This window comes from Phodopus roborovskii, unplaced genomic scaffold (genome assembly GCF_943737965.1).
Source record: "Phodopus roborovskii unplaced genomic scaffold, PHOROB, whole genome shotgun sequence".
Lineage (NCBI taxonomy): Eukaryota > Metazoa > Chordata > Mammalia > Rodentia > Cricetidae > Phodopus > Phodopus roborovskii.
In genome coordinates this window covers 18,607,090-18,629,425 of record NW_026126482.1, presented here as the reverse complement: position 1 = coordinate 18,629,425, position 22,336 = coordinate 18,607,090, and the positions used below count along the sequence as shown (strand labels likewise).

At 41.3% G+C, this 22,336-nt stretch overlaps 3 protein-coding genes across 3 annotated transcripts in view; 2 read left to right on the top strand and 1 right to left on the bottom strand.

The window, feature by feature from the left end:
• Positions 1–5,713, top strand: part of Sirt5 (sirtuin 5) — a 30,725-nt gene extending 25,012 nt beyond the window's left edge. Inside the window, exons 8-9 of the mRNA XM_051194370.1 lie at positions 1,508–1,623; positions 5,206–5,713. Coding sequence (XP_051050327.1) covers positions 1,508–1,623; positions 5,206–5,281 — 192 coding nt within the window. The 3' untranslated portion in view covers positions 5,282–5,713. The remainder of the gene's footprint in view (positions 1–1,507; positions 1,624–5,205) is intronic.
• Positions 5,714–8,897: 3,184 nt separating this feature from the next.
• Positions 8,898–13,036, top strand: Nol7 (nucleolar protein 7). The gene is made up of 8 exons (XM_051194373.1): positions 8,898–9,176; positions 9,259–9,319; positions 9,839–9,897; positions 10,979–11,007; positions 11,228–11,309; positions 12,099–12,220; positions 12,297–12,374; positions 12,498–13,036. The coding sequence occupies exons 1-8, from the start codon at positions 8,923–8,925 to the stop codon at positions 12,575–12,577; spliced, it is 765 nt and encodes a 254-aa protein (XP_051050330.1). The 5' UTR covers positions 8,898–8,922; the 3' UTR covers positions 12,578–13,036.
• Positions 13,037–13,553: 517 nt separating this feature from the next.
• Positions 13,554–22,336, bottom strand: part of Ranbp9 (RAN binding protein 9) — a 74,536-nt gene continuing 65,753 nt past the window's right edge. The window contains exons 13-14 of the mRNA XM_051194358.1: positions 17,360–17,471; positions 13,554–14,425 (exon numbers count right to left, since the gene is read on the bottom strand). Of these exons, the coding sequence (XP_051050315.1) occupies positions 14,295–14,425; positions 17,360–17,471 (243 nt within the window). The 3' untranslated portion in view covers positions 13,554–14,294. The remainder of the gene's footprint in view (positions 14,426–17,359; positions 17,472–22,336) is intronic.

Below are 22,336 nucleotides of genomic sequence, written 5' to 3'. Positions count from 1 at the left end.
AAACGTCCCTCTTTGCCCACAAACTAACAAAAGGAACATGGCTTTTTAGAGCAGTATACACTTAGAGATGTAATATACGATTATAACGCCATTGGGAGAGCATTGGATTTTCTTTATCTTCCATATGTGTATGCATGATGTTTGTGTGTGAGCGTGCCACATGCATGTGTGGAAGCAAGAGGACACATTGTAGGGCAGTTCTCTCCTTCTGCCTTCACATGGCTTCTAAGGGACAAACAGGTCACTGGGCTTTTTCAGTCATCTTGCCAGCCTTGGCCTAGATTTTAAATATAATGCATGCTCATTATTAAATGTATGTCATTGATAAAATATGAAAGAATCAAAGCATAAGAAGGAAATTAGAAATCGCCACATTATACCACCTGGAGATAATCATTGGTAGCATTTTGATGTTTTCTAGACCAAGAGTTGAGCAGAGCCTGGATGGTATATAGAGTCTACCATTTTATTGTATGGCTCTTTCTGAAAAGTTGGCCACTTCTGGCTTAAACCCTCCCTTATGTAGATGTATATACATCAAATACACATAATATACATTCTGCCTCAAGGCTGTTTTATTCGTCTAATAACTCAGTTGGCATATTCCATGTCAACATATCCAAAGCTGTCACATCTTTTAGTTTACTGTATGGTTTTCTAGTACACAATGATATAGTGAGAAAATCCTCTAATTGACGTTTGGGTTGTTTCAGGTTCTTTTTTGAATAGTGTCTAATGTATCCCAGGAGGGCATCATATCACTGCATAGCCAAAGCCAGATTAGAATTCTTCATCCTCCTGCCTCTACCTCCCACATGCTAGGATTACAGGTCTGTAGACTCTAGGTCCAACTTAGGATGTTTCAAATTTTGGTATTTGAAGTAACGTTGCATGAATACATGTAGGTGGGAATCTTAGCATGTTCCTCAAGCAATATTCTTAGAACACATTCCCTAAAGGTGGGATTAACTAGAACGAGCATGCCCAGTTCGGTCTCTTTAAAAGCAGAGGCCCCCTGTGGTGGGTCTATTTCCATTCTGTCTTTACTGTGTACGTCCCATGTTGAGTGCAGCCTCTGTGGTCATGGTGGTCATCTGAGAGAAACCCTGGTTTACAGAATGTGTTGTGGCCTTTCCATTCCTGTGAAGGGTGTGTGTGCACGTCAAAATGTTAACATTGATTATTTCCCACATTAACAAAAGAACATGGATCATTTGCACAACTTCCAAGACCAGAGCAAAAGGGATCCCTTAACATGTCCTTTGGGTCATTTCTTTGCTTCTCTATCTACTCGTTTAACTAACTGTCCTTTTGTGTCACATGGTTCGTCCCCACTTCCAGTGATTGGCCAAACACCAAAGCCAGGTCATGCCCTTTACTTATCTCCATACTGTATCTTCTGTCACCCAGCTTAGTTTTCCTCACACCTCCATCCATGTCCCTGCCTGAGTAAGCTTCCATTATGTCTCATCTCACCTAGTGCATTCATTGTCCACTTGCTTTGTAGGTGGGGACGTCCTCTGTGGTCTACCCAGCTGCCATGTTTGCCCCTCAGGTGGCTTCCAGGGGAGTCCCAGTGGCTGAGTTTAACATGGAAACCACCCCAGCCACCAACAGATTCAGGTACAGGGAGGAACTGCCAAAGCTGGGTGATGGGAAGTGGAGGATTATAACATGGATAGATAAGAATCTGGGAGATAATAGGCTGATGGATGTTTATTTGGGGAGAAATCACTTACACCAGAAACAGATGACCACCCGCAGGTTCCCATCCCAAGGATGCCTCCGGATGCTCTCTGTCTCTGATCGGGAAGCAAGAGAGCTGGGGTCTGGGACCCCAGACCAAGTCCCTCCAGGTCACGCCCACACCTGTTCCCATGCCGAATGGGCCTGGTCAGTGCAACAGGTGCGGGTGGGGTAGATATCTCACTACAGAAGGTGGACTTGGAGCTGTAATCCCAATAGAGTGTACAGTTCTGCTTTCTATGAAGGAGGAGAGCAAGAAGAATGAGGGCAAAGAAGGGAGGTTGATTTGCAGTTGACTTTTAGGAAAGAACAAAAAACCTTTAACGGCAGACTGGGCAGCTGTGTCTCACTGCATGGGAGTTTCCATAGAACTTTTGCTTCTCACACTGGCACTTTATACCCTTCTCTACACTTTATCCTTTGTAGTTTTCAAGTAGGCGTGGTCACGGTCTTTACCTGTAGGTGAGAGGCACCATTTCTCCATCCAGATGGCTTTCCTGCCTGATCGCTATTACAGAAAATATAAGGCATTTTCTGATTTACCTTAATGTTTTGACTGACTGATCCTCAAGGGTCCTTGCAATGCCAAGATTTGTACACGGCTGAAACAGAGATGGGCTGTCTGCTCATCACAGCTCTGTTTGGAGCCTTTCAGGACTTGGACCGGTCATGTTCTCAGCCATCTTGTTGCCTTCTGGTAGGGGGCTGTGCTTTTTGAGACAGGGTTTCTTTGTGTAGCTTTGGAGTCTGTCCTGGAACTCTCTTTGTAGACCAGGCTGCCTGGTCTCTGAGATCCGCCTGCCTCTGCCTCCTAAGTGCTGGGTTTAAAGGTGTGAGCCACCACTGCCTGGCTCCTATTGATCTCTTAACCTAAAAGTTTACTTAAGGGAAGTCTAAAGAAAAAGGACACATGCATGCCTTGAATTATATATTTCATATATATAACTATATATGATGTTATGTATACATATTATAGTAAATATATAATTATATTATACATATAAATATTATATATAACTACATACTAGTATATATATATGTATATATATTATATATCTTTATTTAAAACACAATTGAATGCTCATTAGCTTTATTTCTTTGCTGTGTTTGTTAACACACAGGCCTTCCATTTGAGATGGGATCTGCTTACAGGAGCTCACCTTTCCTCATCCTCATAATTTTCCTGGTATTCCTTTAATCTTCCCAGCTCTTAAGAATAAAACAAAGCAAAAACCAGCATTTATAGCTGGAGGTAGCTGTTTCTACTTTAACTAATGATCATGGATTCTTGACAGGAACTCTTTTATTTTAGTTATGCATAGGTATATGTCTATGTGTCTGTGTGAGAGTATGTATACACAGGTGCAGATGCCTATGGAAGCCAGAGCTTTTTGGCTGTGATGAGCTGCAAGATGTGGGTTATGGGAACCAAACCCTAATCCTCTGCAAGAGCAATACACTCTCTTAGCTGTGGAGCCATTGCTCTAGTCACTCCTTGTATCATGAATAATAAAAGACCCAAAGACTGATATTGGGGTTCAAGTTTCAAGCTGAAGATCAGAAAAGCAAAGCAGCCAAGCCACTACTTCTTACCTCTTACCTCTTACCTCTACATCCTGCTGAAAGGGCTGATCCTGTCTCCACAAGCTCTCCACCAAGCTTCAGACTGCTGTCTCTCAGCATGGCTGGAAAATCAATCTCCACATGAGACTCTTTGCTTTTTACACCTCCCTAGTGCTGGATTAAAGGCATGTGATCCCAAATGCTGAGATCATCTTTGTGTGAGCTGTTTCTCTTTAGGACTGGATCAATTTCATGTAGCTCAGTGTGGCCTTGAACTAACAGAGATCCATCTGCCTCTACTTCCCAAGTGGTGGAATTGAAGGTGTGCACCACCACTGCCTGGCTTCCATAGCTAACTAGTATGGCTGACTTTGCTTTCTGTATCTTCAGGCAAGCTTTAATAATTTATAAATAATATATTACCACACCACCTATTTATTTTCTACTTTATTTTATGTTGGGGTTTGAACTCAGAGCCTGTGAAGCATGCTAAGTAAGTTTTAGTTTAGTTTAATGCATAGCCCAGTCTGGCCTCAAACTCATGACTCTCCTGCCTTAGCCTCATAAGTCCAGGAATTATAGGCATATTCACCAAGTCCATCTAAAATATAGCACATATTATTCCCAAGTGGTTATTTAGTCTTCTTCCAATGACAGGGATATAGCCTAGGATAGCACAGCACAGTGTCCAATCGCTGGGCTATTCACCAAGCTCATTTTAATTTTATATAGTCACATTTGTCTACTTTTGCTTTTGTGGCCTGTGTTTTAAGAATCAAATCTAAAAGCTGTTGTCTTGACTAGTATTTTCTTACAGTAGTTTTGAATTGCTTTTTGTATATTGTCTGAGACGAGGGTCCAATTTCATTTCTCATCATGTGGATATGTAATTTACCAACACCATTTATTAAAAAGACCTTTCTTTCCCCGTTGTGTCACTGGTAGATTTATGATGCCAGTTGACTGTAGATCTAGGGATTGATTTCTGAACTTTACTCTGTAATGCTGGCTGATATGTCTATCTTTATTCCTGTATCATGCTATTTTAATTTCACTCACTTTGTACTACATTGTGAGGAAGTCATCTACTGTAGAGGCTTTGGCTTTGTTCATTATTCTCATAAATTTATGGTTTGTGTATGTATCTATGAGATTTAGGATTGTTTTATCTATATCTATCATGAAAAATGACATTGGAATTGCAATAAGGATTATATTATAGTATAGGTATTTTAACAATATTATTTTCCTCAAACCCATGAACATGGAATATCTTTCCACCCATTTGCATCTTCATATTTGTAAGTATGGATACGTGTATATAATTTCACTCATGAATTTGGCATTACTATGGTAAAACACACTGCAATCATACCTCCATCACCTGTCACAATAAAAGTCTTACAGCACACAGACTTTAGACAGTTGTCTGTGATGGGTTCATTTAGTATTGTCAGAACTTGGCTTTAAAGAAGTCCATGAAGGTTAGGTTTGGTGGCACACACCTTTAATCCTGGCACTTGAGAGGTAGAAACTGGCTGATCTCTGTGAGTTCAATGCTAGCCTGATCTACAAGTTCCAGGCCAGCCAGGGTTACATAGTGAGACCCTGTCTGTCCTCCCTCCCCCACCACACACACAAAAAAAAGGCAATAAAAATTTAAAACACCACTTCGGGAGGCAGAGGTAGGTGGATCTCTGTGAGTTCAAAGCCAGTCTTATCTACAGAGTGAGTTCCAGGACAGCCAAAGATACACAGAGAAACCCTGTCTCGAAAAATTTAAAAAAAGAAAAGAAAAAGGTACAACACCATTAGATGCGTGTTATCAGCTGTAGTTGTGTGTTCATTTTGTTAACTTGTACTTCCTAATTCTGCTCTATTGCTTCTTCTATTTAGGTTTCATTTTCCAGGACCCTGTGGGACAACTCTTCCCGAAGCCCTCGCTCCTCATGAAACTGAAAGGGTGTCTTAATAGTCCCTTGGACTGTGTAGCACATAACCAGGGCACTAACAGGAGAGGAGGTTTTGTGGATGGTGAGCTGAACTTTGGGAAATCTAAACATGTCCTTTGAGCCCCCAGAGGACAGTCAATCTATGAAGTAATTGGGCTTCAAAACACCAACAGTAAATGTGTTTTCTCTGGAGAGGTTGACAGACTGTCAAGTTCGTCCATATTATTTGATTTCAACAGAAAAAGGAGTATTTTGGATTTGCTGTTCTTGGTCAGTTACTAGGAAGAACAATTTGTAATTAAATTGCTTGAGACGAAGGTAATTATGCTGATTGTTTGCATCTAGCATCCATTAACATGCTAAAAGTTAAACCCTAGTATTTCTTTTTTTTTCTTTGCACAAATTTTTTGTGGAAATAAAACCGTTCTTTAAGGTTGGTAACTTATTGTATAGCAACGTTCCTCCAAGAGCTGCCTTTGTCGGGAACTTTTTTTCCTTTCTTTTCAGTATTTGTCTGGCTTGTATGCCTTACCTTAAATAGTATGGACTAACTTCCAGCAAGAACTCATGCAAGGGAAGACAAGGAATAACCAAGTAGAAATGTCAGGATGAGCAAAAGAAAAATGCAAATCCAGGATAAAGTAGATGAGCTGCCTCTGAGGGAAGGAAGTGATGGATGACCATCTCTGCTGGTCTACGTCATCACTTAGTGTCATAAATGAGGGATCATGTGGTCTCCACCGGATTATGATCTCCATGGGACCTTGAAAATGGCTTTTTACTCTGCAGTTTAATAACAAGAATGCTGCATTGTCTCTGAGCCCCAACTGCTTCTGCAGCACTGGACCTGAATCACCGCAGGGATTCAAGGCCTAGAGAGGAGTGGCCTAGTGAAGAGGGTAAAGAACATGCACAATGCTCTCCCTTGGACCCAGTCAGTTCCCCGGGTAACTATGTACCGTATCTGGGCTGCCTTACCTCAGCCCCTCTCAAGACTCCATTCATTCGTTTGTTTGTTTGTTTGTTTGTTTTTCGAGACAGGGCTTCTCTGTATTGCTTTAGAGCCTGCCCTGGAACTAGCGCTGTGTACCAGGCTGGCCTCGAACTCACAGAGATCCACTTGCCTCTGCTCCCAGGTGCTGGGATTGAAGGTGTGCGCCATCAACGCCCAGCTAACTCCATTCATTTTAGTACCCCAAGCTTCTGTCATTAGTTACCTTTCTCACGCCTATGACCAAAATACCTAATACAAATGAATGTAAAGGTTGAAAGGTCTAGCTTGACTCACAGTTCAAAGGAATGTAGCCTATCAGGGAAAGCATGGTAGAGGGAATGACTTGGTCTGTGGCTGCCTAGGAAGTAGAGAAAAGGACTCCCAGCACTCCACTCCTCACATTCAGGGTATTTCTTCCTCAGTTAATCCTCTCTGGGAATTCCCTACAGGCTCACCGGAAGGCATGTCTCATTAATGTGCTCGGTGAGTGCTGCAGCATGGCTGGAAAGGAACAAAAGACAGAGACACAGTCAGAAAAGCTGGGGTTGGGTTGGTTGTGTCACTCTGATGGAGGGCGCCTTCTATGCAGCCTGGAGACTCAGCAAGTGTATTACCTGCAGCACAAGGAGGAGAGGTTCAGCTGTCTCTGCATGGGAGCAATCTCAGGTCAGAGTCACCCAGGAGGAGGGAGCTTTACATTGACAGAGCTAAGCCCATGTCAACAATGCACATTCTCTCAGGACTTCATGGCTCTCCTCAGTGTTTATTAAACCAACCAGACTGACAATTGAAATGATCTACCACGGGCAACAAGGTATAGTTCGTGTACAGTATGTGACATTTATTTGTAACATATCCTAAAAGTCCTTTGTGTCCAAAAAAGCCGGGCATTGGTGGCGCATGCCTTTAATCTCCCAGCACTCGGGAGGCAGAGGCAGACAGATTTCTGTGAGTTTGAGGCCAGCCTGGTATACAGAGCGAGTTCCAGGACAACACCCAAGGCAATGCAGAGAAACCCTGTCTTGAAAATCCAAAACAAAACAAAACAAAACAAAAAACAAAACAAAAAGATACTTTCTCCCACCTACTGGAAGTCTGTCTGGAGAACTAGACAGGCACCTCCAGAATCATACATTAGATGGGACCAAAGGCTGTACAGCTAAGGGCCCGTAATAATTTCAGTGAAACCTTTATAAAAAACTAGCTGTTAAGTGTGTTTGTCTGCAATGGGTATGTGTACTGCAGCAACTAGAGGTGTTGGAGCCCCTGGAGCTAGAGTTACAGATGGTTATGATCTGCTTGACATGAGTTCTGGGAACCAAACTCAGGAAGAGCAGCAGGTTCTCTTATCTTCTGAGCCATCTCTCCAGCCCTCTGTGATATTAAGGAAGGGTTATTCTGTGTAGCTTTGGAGCCTATCCTAGCACTCGCTCTATAGACCAGGCTGGCCTCGAACTCAGAGATCTGCCTGCCTCTGCCTCCCAAGTGCTGGGATTAAGTGCATGTATCACCATTGCTCATCCTTCTGTGATACTTTTAATGTGGGTTTTGTACATACAGTACCATTGTGTGCTCTTAATAGGGTTGTCATTGGGCCTCAGCTTAACGTTTCCCATGGTAGGGGTCAGCATACTGTCCCAAACATTTTTTATTTTCTTGAGATATGGTTCACTTTAGCCCAGACTGGCCTGGAATTTAAGATTTGCCTGTTTCCTGAGTGTTGGGATTTCAGTCGTGTGTTATTGCGCCTGACTCGGAGCATGGTTTTCATTTACTCAAGGCCCCCCAGAGGTTTCAGAGACCCCCGCCCTGGCCCCATCCAGCTCACGGCCTCCCCTCCCCTCTCTGCCTACCTCTTCTCCAACACTACTTAGTCATTTCCCCCCCCCCTAAAAGCAAGTATGGACTTGCTTTTAAAATTGGAAATCGCTTCTAAGTAAGTAAGCTTTATAAATACAAAGAACATATGATGTAACTAACCATTTCTTGAACATATACTGTATAATAGACATTAGAAATCAATGATTTCAGAGTGGTTGAAGCAACTGGTACGTGAACTAATTCCAGAGTGTGGGACAATGACAGAAACGCGTGCAAGGTTCAGAGAATAGTGTAACTAGACACGCCAGCGCTGCCATGGAGTGGATGTTGCGGTCCTTGAACTTAGCCTTGGTGGGAGGTAGAAAGTGTCAACAGTTCTTCGTCGGGGAACTCAGCAAAGATGACAGCTTATCCAAATGCACGGCTTGAACAGGGAATGAAGATCATTTCGTATTATATAATGGGTTAAGAGACAGAGACCACAGAGCCGCTTACGCCCAGAATACACAGCGGGAGGAACCCTACAGCAGTGACGGTAATTAAGTATTTATTGACGCTGTTCCATTGATCAGACCAACCTGTGGAGAAACAAACCAAAACGACAACAAAAACAAACAAACAAACAAACCCACAAACCAAGACAGAGAGCGACACTGAGCAAACGCGATTCTGTCCCTTCCTACCCAGACTGTCTTCCGGGTCACACCCCCGCGGGGAGTCCCGCCCTCCTCCCGCGCACGCGCCTAGACCAGTCCTGTGGCCTCCGAACCAACAGGGGGCGTGGAGAGAGGCATAGCTAGCGGCTGCTTCCGGGTCAAGGGTCAGGCAGCCCCCTTCCCGTTTGCCATGGTGCAGCTGCGGCCGCGTTCGTCGCGCGTCCCCGCGCCGGCGGAGGCGATGGTGGACGAGGACCAGCCGGCCTCGGAGGAGGAGGAGGCGGAGCACGGCCTGCTCCTCGGGCAGCCCAGCAGCGGCGCGGCGGCCGAGCCGCTGGACGAGGACGAGGACGCGGACGACGAAGCCCCGGAGGAGCTGACTTTCGCCTGCGCTCAGGCGGAAGCGAGGGAGGAGGAGCTGCGCGTGCGCGAGAGTGCTCGCAGGTGCGGCGCCCGCGGCGGGGAACCCGAGACCTCGAGGCTCGCTGGGCTCGCCCCGCGCTGATCCGACCCCGTTTTCTTCCAGGGATAAAACGCTGCTGAAGGAGAAGAGGAAGCGGCGCGAGGAGCTCTTCATCGAGCAGAAGGTTGGGGCGGGAAAACGGCGGCGGCTGAGTTCCCTAGCTCCAGGCTCTTTGGGGGCTTGGACGTTGGAGCGGGCCAGCAAGGGCTGCGGGTGTCTGCCCTAGCTCAAAGTGGGCGTGGAGGCGCTGGCACTCACCTGGCCTCGACGTGTTGGCCTTTAAGGCTTGCAGAGGTAGTGGGGTTCCCTTTAGTCTAAAGCTAGGGCTCTGAAACTTTTAAGTGATTTTTTAAAGTAAAAATGGCACAAAAATGTCACACCCCAGAGATCTGACCTCAAAGTGGCTGCCATGCCTGAGACCTTTCTCTTCATAACAGGGACGCTTGAACTTTGAGCTACTGCGGGCACAATTACAGAGAATGTTGTGGGCCTTGTAAGCCCAGTTTTCCTGATGGTTAAGAAGTAGCAGGGCAGAGTTGGCCGGAATGCAGGGCTGTTTGGAATGAGTAAGGTTTTAGAAGCAACTCCGGGAATATGTGTACATCACTGTTAACTTTGTCTTCAAATGTCTTTATTCCAAAAGAAAAGAAAGCTGCTTCCAGATGCTGTTTTAGAGCAACTCACTACAGCTTCAGAAGCTGAGTAAGTCACAGGGCTTCTACTTAGTAGAGCCATTTTTGATATGTCTGCATTAACTGAAGAAATTTGCCCAACCTTAAAAGCTAGAGTGGTTTTGGAGTTCCTGATCCCAGTCTACCAAGTAAACTTTGGCCAGCAGGATAGATGGTAAAGTGACTTAACACCTAAAAATGGAAACTTTTTTTAAAGCTGGTTTTTACCTGTGGCCATCCTTCTTTGTCCCCATTTCATCTAGCAGCTTTGTGCTGTGGTCTGTGTTTAAAACCCAAAGCTCGAGTTACGTTTATATTTCCAACTGAATTTACTCCTCTACCTCTTTACTCCTTGGTGCATTCTTTCGGTTTTCTAGATAAGGTTTCTCTATGTAGCCCTGACTGTCCTGTAACACCATCTGTTGACCAGGCTGTCCTCAAACTCAGATCTGTCTGCCTCTGCCTCTCCGTGCTGGGATTAAAGGTGTGCAGTACCACATTCAGCCTTAGTGTAAACCCTGAAATCTTTGTTATTTTTCCATATTGTTCAGATCTTGAATTCCACAAGGCATGTAAGCAGGTGTTTGAAGTCCCTGTCACAGCCAAGTTCAAGTGCCAACCCTTCTCACATCTCTCTCTCTCTCTCTCTCTCCTTTTGATCTCTCTCTCTCTCTCTCTCCTTTTGATCTGTACAGTTGCCTCATCGTTTCTGAGGCAGTTTAGGCATTTGATAGTTGTCTGGCGCTTCTCTTTTGTCTGCAGTATCCAAACTGTTGAACTGTTATTTCTCATTATTGAGAGAAGTCCTACTTTTTATTTGCTATTTGGAGTCCTAAGTTATATAAACAGTTTCTGGGTTGTTCCTGAGCTTTTCAGAATACTGAGTGCACTCTTTCGGATGCCTATTGACAGTGCTCAGATTTAAATTCTGAGAAGATACTCCATGCTTGTGTAGTTTACTAAGTTGGCAGTGCTGTGTGTCGTGACTAGTGAAAATTAGGGGTAGTGGTCATGAAAGCTGGAAGGGGATTGTATGTTACTTTTTTTGAGCATTCTTTACTGCCTGCTGTTCTGAGCTTTTTTTTTTTTTTTTAAACTCCCCCACCCCATAGCATAAAGAAATCACCAGAAAACGCAAAAGGTATGAATTGTTCTCCTTTAAGTAACTTTTCATGTAAGGGTGAGATCATTTGCATGTATTCATGGTTGTTTGTGGCCCTTAGGCCTGGCCAACGTTGGCTTAAGCCCATTCCCCATTATTTCTCCCAAATAAAACCTGTACTTACATGGTATGTAGTCACTGAAGTGCTGACCATTAAAGTGTTTATATACTATTCACAAAGTGGATCTTAATTTTTCAGTTCATTTGAAAAAGAAAAGCGAACACATTGCAAAAGGAAGAAACTCCAACAAAGTTAAAATACAAAAAGTGCACTCTGCCAGGTAATGAGTTTTGTTCTGTTTTCCTACTGGAATGTGAAGTTTCTTTTTTAAAATTTTGGTGTATGAGGGGAAAGTAGAAAATAGTAGTGTATCATATTGGGTTATTTATAGAAAAATAACAGTTTTGATGGTAACATTTATTTGCTGCCTTAAAATGTGTTAATGTATTTTTCTTTTTATATTATGTGATTTAGCTGTATTTTGTACCACATACAATCATTTGACAGTTGATGAGCAAGAACAAAATGTAGATCTTTTCTTTAGACTAAAAAATTGTAGTGAGATACTCACTTTGTCTGCTTCTGTGGCACCGACCATGCCCATTGTGGGTGGAGCCAGGGGCGGAAGTGACCTGTGGAACTAGGTCTGAGGAGGAGGCTGGGAATGCTCTTTTGCTGGCAGGACAGGGAGAGAGGGGCTGGAGTTCTGCTCTCTCTATCTTCCATCTTGGATCTCCTCCCTACTACTTCCTCTCTCCTCCTAGTCCCGCCCATTGGCTTCCCTATTGGCCACCAGTGCTTTATTCATTAACCAATAAGAGAAATATATTTACAGAATGACATCTCCCATCAACAAAATGATTATTTCAAAGTGAAGTCATGTAGGGACTGGGAGTCACAGAAATAGTCCCTGCCTGGCAGTTGTGAGGCTCTGGGTTCAATAACCCTCACCCCCAGCCCCAAAGGATGCAGCTCCTCAGTACCACATATACACGTGTACATACAATTACATAGGAGAACGAACATGTACCCTCTAATTCATTCTGATCTTTTTTGTATTGATCACCAGTCAGACTAAAAGCTACTTGGCTGTAAGGCTACAAGATCAAGAACTGAGAGATTCAAGGCAAGAAGCAGCCAAACACTTCATCCACAATTGTTTATATGGTTCAGAATCCAAGAGGACTACTGGTAATTATCTCCTGTTTCTCTCCTCTCTCTCTCTCAATGACAAATAAATGATAAGTAATTCTTTTCTTCCCTTTAGTAAACAAGTTCCTGTCACTGAACAACAAGAGGCTACCAGTGAAAAAGGCTGCAGCCCAGTTTCTCAATAGTACCTGGGGTAAGATGGAAGTCGTCTCTTGACTCCTAGTCATTTTAAAAAGAAAATAATTTTATGTTTCTTGGGGTTTTAAGTAAAGCCTATTGGATATTGGTATATATGAAGCTTTCTGTTCTCTTGTAGGTGCTCAGAAACAACAAAATGCCAAGAGGTTTAAAAAACGGTGGATGGCTAAAAGGATGAAAAAGAAAACCTACAAGTGAATTGAAGTAAAGCTAAAGGAAGGACCTGTACTGTGTGTATAGAATTTAAGGGTGTTTGGTGTAAAGAGGATCAATGTCTCAAAACCTAGCTATCCGTAAATCACTGTAAAGGACTATTATAAAAAACATAAACGTTTTTGTCTGGGAAAGTAACTGGCTATATTTCTTTCTGGAATACTTTTGAGCGTACTAGAGGGAAAAGTGGTTTAAAAGGATCACTCTTGTGTAGGTACAAGAAGAGGGATAAAAAAGAGACCATCCATGAAGTCCTCAGGAAGGCTAAAAAGCTATTCTGGCATTATTGTTGTGGTTTCTCCTGTTAGGGAATAAGAAGTCATTGCTAAAAAACATGGGCAAAGGGGGATGCCCCAAAAGTAGGCAAATAAGTAACTGTTGGGGAAGACTTAAACTTTAGCCAGCACCTTTGTCCAGCAGTAGATTAAATCTGATATAAATGGGTTTGTTTTTGTTTGGATTTTCTTAAAAGAAAAAGCTGTGTTCGTGCACACATGCATGACGATGTGTCAGTGGACAATACATTGATTCCTCCCTACCATGTGGTTCCAGAGGTTGAATTCAAGTCAGACTTGGTAGCAAAGGCCTTTTACCTGCTGAGCCAACTTGCCAGCCCTGGACCACTTTTTCAAACTTTATTAAACTAGTTTGGGGGTTTCCTTGATAGATATAATAGTTAAATTCCTATTTTCCTTTTCACACACATTATAGTTTTGACTAATGTAATCACTTGAAGGCAGTTTTAGACTTTTAACTTGGCCTGATAGGAAGAATCATTACTTATTAAATGCTCTAAAAAGTACATGAGGACCTAATACATAAATTAAACTGACACTAATATCTGTAGAAGTAAATTTTTAATGGCTGGTTAATTATATCACTACATTTTTATTGCAATATAGTACTCATTTAAGCACTTAAAAATGGAAGGTGTACAAAGATTAAATTAAGACACGGTAAATTGACTAAATATTTGGTTTTTATATAAATAAAGGTCATAACCACACTGTTGACATGTAATACTGTTATAATACAACAGTTAAACTTGTGAGTCTACAACAGAAGTCATCTGTAGTTAAACAGGAAACAAAGTTGAAAAAGACCATGTTAAAACAAAACTACTGGGACTAACAGGTCGGGATTGTAAGTAGCAACAAACATACTCACTCAGCTCCTGAGTATTTCAAGTTTTACAGTACACATTAAAAATGATTTCTTCCATCAACACTATTAAATTCAAACTGTCGGATGTTTATGCATTTTGCAAGTTACACTGATTGAATGCTTACACAGGAGCGGGGGTCGGAACAGCTCCCAATTTGTAGTTTACATCACCCACATGCTAACACAAACACAACTTGTTCCATTTCCTCCCCCCTTCTCCCCCCAACAAAGAAGGCAGGATTTTTGGTTTCTTTTAGGTAATTGTTTTAAAGGATTTCTGATGATCAATTTGAACGTCTGAAATTCAGTAATATTTAACTCTTAGATAACTAAGAGGTTAAAAGATGGAAAATATTTTCTCCTAACACTAAGTTAGAAAATCATTTGCATCATGCTGTAAACTAGGAAGCAATGTAAAGCGACAAAAACCTGTCCCCAGTACATAATTAAAAAAATCTAAATTTCAAATCAGCAGAGCCGGTCTACTTCCATGTTGACTATTTGCCACAATGTAAGTGTGAGCTCTTGAAGTGCATAGCTAATGTAGGTAGTCTTCCACTGTGGCAAATGCACAGGATCCAATTCCTGATCGAGCCATCAGTCCTAGACATTGTGTGGCCTGTCCCATTGCTAGGGCAAGTGGAGGTTGCTTTGGCAGATTGTGGGTTTCTAAGGAAAAAGGATTAGAAAAATGGAAATAGCAATTAACAAACCATTTTTTAAAACCATCTTTCAATCAGGGAAAATACAACATTTGCTACATCAAACACAGGATCTGACTAGCAAAGCAGATATTTCTAAGCTTTTTTTTTTTTTTTTTTTTTTTTTTTTAAATACACTTAGTATGGCCTGGAGTTTGGAGATCTGCCTGCTTCTGCTTGAGTGCTGTAATCAAAGGTGTGCACCACACACACTGGCCACAACTAGAATTTTTCCTTCTCTGTTAACCATGATGGGAAAGATGTAACCTAGTAGACACTGGGGGGTTGAAATAAGGAGAATTTACTACCCATCTACTTAGACAAGCTCGGCTGACATTAACAAGAAAGGGCAGTATCAACTTTTCATTTAGTTTCCAGTGATGACACCCTGTGGATAAGTCCAGTGAGGGCTGCTGAGATGCCTCTGAGGCATGCTGGTAAATGTTACTCAGAAGCATGTGGACAGCTGTCAGAACACTGAGCAAAGCCACCCTAGAGTTGAAGAGGTTAACTTCTGATCATTAGTGAATATTTCATGGGTGTCACATATCACAACCTTTCAGACAGGTGTGTTTTTTTGTTTCGTTCTTGAGACAGGAACTCACTAGATCATCCTGATCTGAAACTCAGAAATCTGCCAGCATCGGCTTCCTGAGTGCTGAGATCAAACATGTAATAATTACCAAAGATGAAGAGAACTAACTAAGGGTGACAGGACCCACTCCAAAGCTAGTAATAATTCTCTGGAGACGGTGACACTAATTTAATTGGCAAAGTTCCCAGGGCCCCCATGATAGTAGCTGCCCAGCTCTTTAGCTGATTACTTACAGCCTCTGCTCAGAGTTTGCAATACAACAGGAAAAAAATTCTGAAGGAATGAAACACAACCACAGGAAAGCAAGCCAAGGACTTAAGGTCCAAAGACAATGGATAACACAGGAATAAAAGCATGGAGCAGATTGGTGAGAAAATAACAATTTAATAAAAAGTGGTCTGAGGGTTAAGATTACTTTGAAATACTAATTTATTGATGATAAAATACAAAGGAACAGTTATTCTTTAAAGCCTAAGGAAGGTTCAAGTGAGCAACAGGCTTATTACACTCTAGCTTTAAGCATCTTTAAGCTTTTAAGATATATAAAACATACAATTAATACACTATATATATATATACATATAGCTCTGCCCATGAGTAGCATGAAAGGTGCAGTCATCCACAGGATTGTTTAAACTTAATAATTTTCAATGTAAGCATTAAATAAGCATTATTTATACACACACACACACACAGTCTCACTGTAGTCCTGTCTCTGACTTGAAAGTTCTGTAAAACAGGCTTGAAACAAGCCAGGAGGCCTGCCTGCCACACCCAGCCTTACACTTGTATCTTGGATAATGCTCCTAAGCTTTTCAAGAACTCCAGAAATTAAAAACTGCCACAAGAAAACTGGCAATGGAATGTCTGTGTGACTACCTGTAATACAGTAGTTTCAAAAAAGACAATCACAGTAAGCTGCCAGTCCCATCAGCTCAGCGCTGTTACTCAACTGCTATTTTTACCAACAGAGCTGATCTTATATGGCCACTGAAAATGCAACACACAAACCAGATTAATAGTATTCTACACACAAATCCCCATTTAAGAAAGGCCACTATTCTTATTCCCAAATGGCAGTACTGACCAGTGTCATCAGATTTAGTATAAACACGAGCACTCACGGCTTCCTTTACATTCTTGCAATGAATGTTAGCCAAGTACCAATGTCCAAATTACTCTTTACTCATGTGACAGTGTTGTCACCTTTCCAAAAATAGTTTGAATCACATTACTAAAAATCTAAACTTCACCAGGCCAAGTAACAGCACAAACTTCTAAATTGGATTGAAGTCCCATTTTATAAGTCTTACATGAGTTGTAAAATAACCCTTATCTAAATTACCTTCAAAGAAAACAGCCCAGAAATTAAGTTTTATGGGCAGATCAACTGGGTAATATTAACATAGGATTGCAACTACAGAATTTGAATATAAGTATTTGTTCAGTATTACCACAACTGCAGTGGCGGATAGGAAAGGATAGGAACATCAGTTCCCCACTTTTCAAACACAGACAAAAGCCTCTCTCCACCCAAGTGATTGACTAATCTGAATGCAAATGTTTGAGTACAGGGGTTGGTACTGCTTATGTCTTAAGGCAGAAGCTATGATGTGGGGAGCTCAGGTTACTCTCATTCCTTTTTTAAATACCTTGAGTCAAAAGGAACAGAACACTGTATCAGGGTGGTAGCAGCTGGGACCCCTGAGCACTCTATAGCCCCACTTTCCTGTGGAGCAACTGTCAGATCTCTTTGTAAACATGCCCCAATTCCTCCCACAACAGTCAAACCAAGTTCTGGTAAGCCCATTAAACACAGCTACTGACATAGGAAGGTTCTGTACCTTCCTATACTGTCAATATAAGGTCACCTTTCTCACCTGGGCCAGTCAAGGTCACATATTTCCTACAACTCGCCCCTATGATGATATAGGAAGAGCTTGGGCCCAGTAGATGAGAGAATTTAAAAGTATACCGTTATTCCCAGTCCTCAAGTGAGGGCTATGGGCTACAGGGTAAGGTTTTTCACACAAAGATCACCCAAGTACCTCATTCTAAATGAGAAGACTCAATTAAGTGCTTATATATGTGCAGACAAAAACTATTTTCAAATATTTCACGATATACTTCAATATCTTACCCTTTATATTCCATCAAGAATCCATGTAATCTGGTATGGAGGAAATTTTCTATATTTTAAAGATTATTATGTCCCTAACTGTTTTATTGAAACAAATGTTAGGACAATATCCTAATATACAGAGAATGTAGCTGAAGCCTAGTTAGTTGTCTTGCTTAGTTACTTACCTAATATTGCACTGTTAAGAGCTGAGCACACAGGTTCTCTCTGAATTGGGTCAAGTTGGTTTCCAACTGGACTATTCCAAGGATCTGAATAAGCTAGTAAACTGAATGCGTCCTATTGAAAACAATGACAGTTCAGACAGGTTAGCTGCTGTGTTCACAGTGGTTCCAGACTGAAAGGTTAAGGTAAATACAGCTTTAACACAGGTGACTATAACCTTTAAACGTTTCATGTTTCAGAAAGCATACTATACAAAACAAGTTAACTGATTTTCAGTTTTCTTGTGAACAGTCATTCTCATTTCTGCCACTTTCCCACTACCTTCTGCAACAAAAGCAAAATGGAAGAGTCCAAAGCAATGGGCTCATACTGATAAAGAGGAGAGAACAAACATCCAGGTGCTTTATCACACGTGACCACTGATGTAAAATTGACAATGAATAAGGCCCGTCTTAATTCTAAACAAGTGTGGGAACCGGGCATGTATCATTGAATAGCGTCTCAAGTTTAGTAATGGAAAAAATAAAGCCAAGAGAGATCTTGTAGAAATTCAGTATATTATTTCCAACTACACCGAAACAACTTTCCTTACAACTTTAAAACAACTGGCACATAGCTTCCTTTTCACTCTGTCTTACCACAGAAGATGTGATAGTTTTAGACACTGGCTTCAAAGTCCAGGCTGTACATCTTCCTAGCTCTGTGGCCCCTAGCATACAACCGTCTGTCTTTAAATGCCAGTTTCACCGTTTGATGTGATTTTGGGTGATTACAAAGAGATGTCATTACATAGCATTGTGTGAGAACTAATGCAGTTAGAGAAGTTCTGAGGTGGTTTAAATGAGAATGGTTTCCATAAGGTCCTGTGTTTGAATGACTGGTACCCAGTTAGGAAAGTGTTAGCAAAGGATTAGGTGTGGCCTTATTGGAGGTGGTTGTCACCAAGCAGACCCTGAGGTTTCAAAGGCTGTATACACCAAGGCCCAGTTTCTCTGCTGCTGCCTGTGGATCAGGATGTAAAGCTCTCAGCTACTGCTCTAGCACTGTACCTGTACCTATCTGTTTTTTGCCATGACAATCATGGATTTACCCTCTAAAACTGAGCAAGCCCCCAATTAAATTCCTTTGTAATTTCCTTGGTCGTGGTGTCTCTTCACAGCAACAGAATCAGAATTAAGACAATTCTAGTGCTTCTGTCTTTGTAACACACACACACACGAACAAACACGAATCTCCACTGCCAACACAAACATACGAAGGGTGCACAGAGGCTGTAAACTTAAGAACTGGGAATGGCAGTACTCTGAAAATGGTGCGTGTTACAGTTTTCTGAAAAATGTCTAGATTTAGTTGCTCAAGCATACTAGTTCCCTTATCCAGCATTACTGACTGTTTACTAAAGCAAGTGGTGCGTGTGTATGTGGGGGGTAACTTCCTGGTCAGTTGTACTCTGGCTCATGTCCCACAAAACCCATGAAATAGTCTGAAGTTACAACATGGAATTCATATACCACTAAGTACTCATCCACTGGCTTATATTACTGAATATATCATTCAGGTTAGACTTCACTAATCATAATGGCAATTATAGAAACACAAGTTACTTAAACCATTTATGTACCTGCTTGACAACAGTACTTGCATCTTATAGTACCTATCCCACACTCCAGTTTACTGTTCAAAAACAGTCCATATTCCACAGAGCTCACTTACTATTAGTCATACCATTTCTAAAGACTATACTCTCATCAACACTAATTTACCCTACAAACCACAGCCATCTAATGAGGTGTTATTCCCACCATTTTATAAGATATACTAAGAATATGTCTAATGAGTGACTAGTACATAGAACCAAGTATAAAACCATTTATGGATCTACACCCTGACACCACCAAAGAGGCAGATTTTGAAACCTCAAAATCTCAACCCTTTAGTATTTAAAAACAAAAACTCACAGAAATAACAGCTATAATAAATTATTGTTGGCCAATACTCTACAAGACAACATTTCAGGCACTCGTGGGTTACCTCAAGTGCTTTCACCTGAGGTTGGTATGCCCATCTTACAGATGTAAACTGAGGCACAGTGAGAGGTGAAGATCACAGTACCATAAGATGGAGGTTCCCTTGGAATCTACACATCAGTAAGTGTTAAAATTTTCCTCTTATTTTGGTGAGCACAGCTGCTAGGCAGGGAACACACAGCTTTTAGCATATTTCTACTGACTTAATGGAAAGATGTAAACTGAGGCTAAGAGAAAGAAAAACCCATGGCTAAGGATCCTAAAATATTCCAAAAACCACATGATGAAAACATGTTTTCCTTAAGGGAATTAGACTTGACTTGAGAAGACCCACAAAGCAACAACACAAAATAAAGTTTAGTGCCTCTCAACCTTCCTAATGCTGTGACCCTTAATACAGTTCCTCATGTTTTGTAAATGTAATTTTACTACTATTATGAATCATAATGCAGGATATCTAATGTAAGACACCCCCACCCCCAAAGGGGTTGCAACCCACAGACTGAGAATCATAGAAGCAGAGTAAGGCTCTGAGCAAGAAAACCAGCATCAAACTCCCAAACATAAAAACCTAGAAAGTTCAATATTAAGGAACACAAAGGAAGTTAGGAAAGCAATAGGAATGCAAAGCTGTGCTAATAACCAATTCTAAAACTGTATCAAGTGTTACCATTAAGACAAGATGAAGGCCCTACCTAGTACCACTCCTGTAATCCATTACCACTGTTGGCTCACTGGTACAAAGTTTACTGAATGCAATCTAGCAGCATGAGCCATGGTAGCCCTCAAGAACCTTTCTCAGCAATTTCTAAAAACTATCTCAGTGGAAAAATTGTTAAAGAAACCAAATGCATATTATAAAGAAGTCACAAAAACACTGTGACATTAAAAACAAAACAGCAAAGCAAAGGACAGCAATCACATAGCCACTTCAAACTATCTATAAATAAGGTATGGAAACTGGGAGAAATGAAACTAAACAAACAAACAAAAGGACTCAAGTCATGAAAGGCAGCTTACACTGGGGAGGCTGGGGGAGGAGGTTTGAAGGTTAAGTAAGATACCAGTGGGGACCACATTGTGGAACCCTGTTTTAAGAAGACAAAGAGGTAACACGGTAATTACTAAGTAGGTGAAATACGTACATGTGGGAAGTAAGATACACAGCTGGAAATACAGTGTCACTATAGACTTGCTTCTTGAAAGAAAAGATTGCCTCAATGGAAATAATTTTTGAGGGAAATGCAATTTTGACTTAAGAGCCAGAGCAGTTTCTAGACAGTATGACTCAGGGCTCTATTTCTCTTTCAGCTACTGAACTGAAAGCACCTTGAGGCCATGATTGCTCATCTGGGTCACACTGCTAACATTCAAAAACAAAAACAACAACAACAACAAAAAACCAACAACAACAACAAAAAAAACCTGCTGCCAAACCAACCAATTCAGGCAACTTCCTTGGGAGATACTGGAAGAAACAGGTTACAAGAAACAAAGAACAAAGGTGACCAGAAAAAGAGGTATGGAAGACTGGAGACCTGGAAGGACAAGGTCCAGGGAGTCATTTTGGGCTGCACAAAGCTGCAGGCATTCCCTAAGAAGGGAAAAAGAATACTGTCCCCAAGATTAAAAAAAAAAAAGCAAAATTTTAGCTTTAATTTCAAAGCATTCTCTCTGTGTTCTGCATAAAGATGTCTAGGCCACTGACAGTCTGTGCATGCAAGGTGATTCCTTAAGGTTATAAAGTAGCTGGGCAATTTCTACTGCCTACTGACATCACTCTTGTCAGTATTACTCTGTGTCTGAGGAAGTATAAACAAAGTATTTAAAGCACTGCCAGTCACAACACACACACACATTGTATAGCTAACTACACAGTACACTATACTATCTAGGTCTGTGTTAAGTATATAATGATATTTGCACAAGAACAAAATTGTTAAATGTATTTCTTAAGACATATCCTCTTCATAAAGTGATACATAATTACATGTGTGATCTAAAAGGTTCTGAAAATCCTCAAATGTAACACAACTAATAAAAATCCAGAGACAGACATTGGGGTTCAAGCTGAAGATTAGAAAAGCAAAGCAGCTAACTACTAGAGAGTTCTTACCCCTACCAAGGCTGGGTGACCCTGTCCTCAGCACATCTGCAGACTGAATACACCGCACCCCTGTCTCCGCCCACCTTATGTTCCTCTCTAGACCACCGCCCAGCTTCTATGGCTAACTAGTGTGGCTGCTGCTGGGATTGAAGGTGTGTACCACCACCGCCTGGCCTTTATGGCTGTGGCTAGCTTTGCATTCTGATCTTCAAGAAAGCTTTATTAAATCATAAATAAAGGAAAACAAACCACCCATAAGCATAAGTAATCTCAAATAAAGAATAATGAGGAATAATTTCAAAAGCTCAACTACAAATGACCTCTTGTAAATTAGTTAAGTCACTCATTTCTCAGTTTGGGAAACAAGAGGGAAGAAGCAGCTCAGAGCATTAAAGTCTTTAAAAGACATAGCTGTTTAGAAGTCAGAAATCCAAAATCAAGGCCAACTATTATAAACCGTTTTCATATATTCATTCAGTATAATCAAGAAACACCTTTTCGATATAGTCACTCAATGATGTTTTCCGAGTTTCATGTTTAAATGAGAACTAAAGACACAGTAAGATGCAGTATAATCTTAAATATTCAAAACTACTAAAGTCAGACATTCCTTCATCTGCTCAGTTAGCACAAAGTTTTCACAGTCAGATGACTTGAGTATAAAAAAGCTTAAGAATTCTTGAGCACATTTTGTATTCCCAACTATCTCCTAAATGAGACATTTTCAATAATGTGCTCGAGGGACACATGATATCTAGGCCCCTTTTAAGGAATGTCAAGTTCGAAACTGTTCATAAGATCACTAAGGTTTTCCTTGCTCTCTTCACTTTCATAGCCCTTTTTAC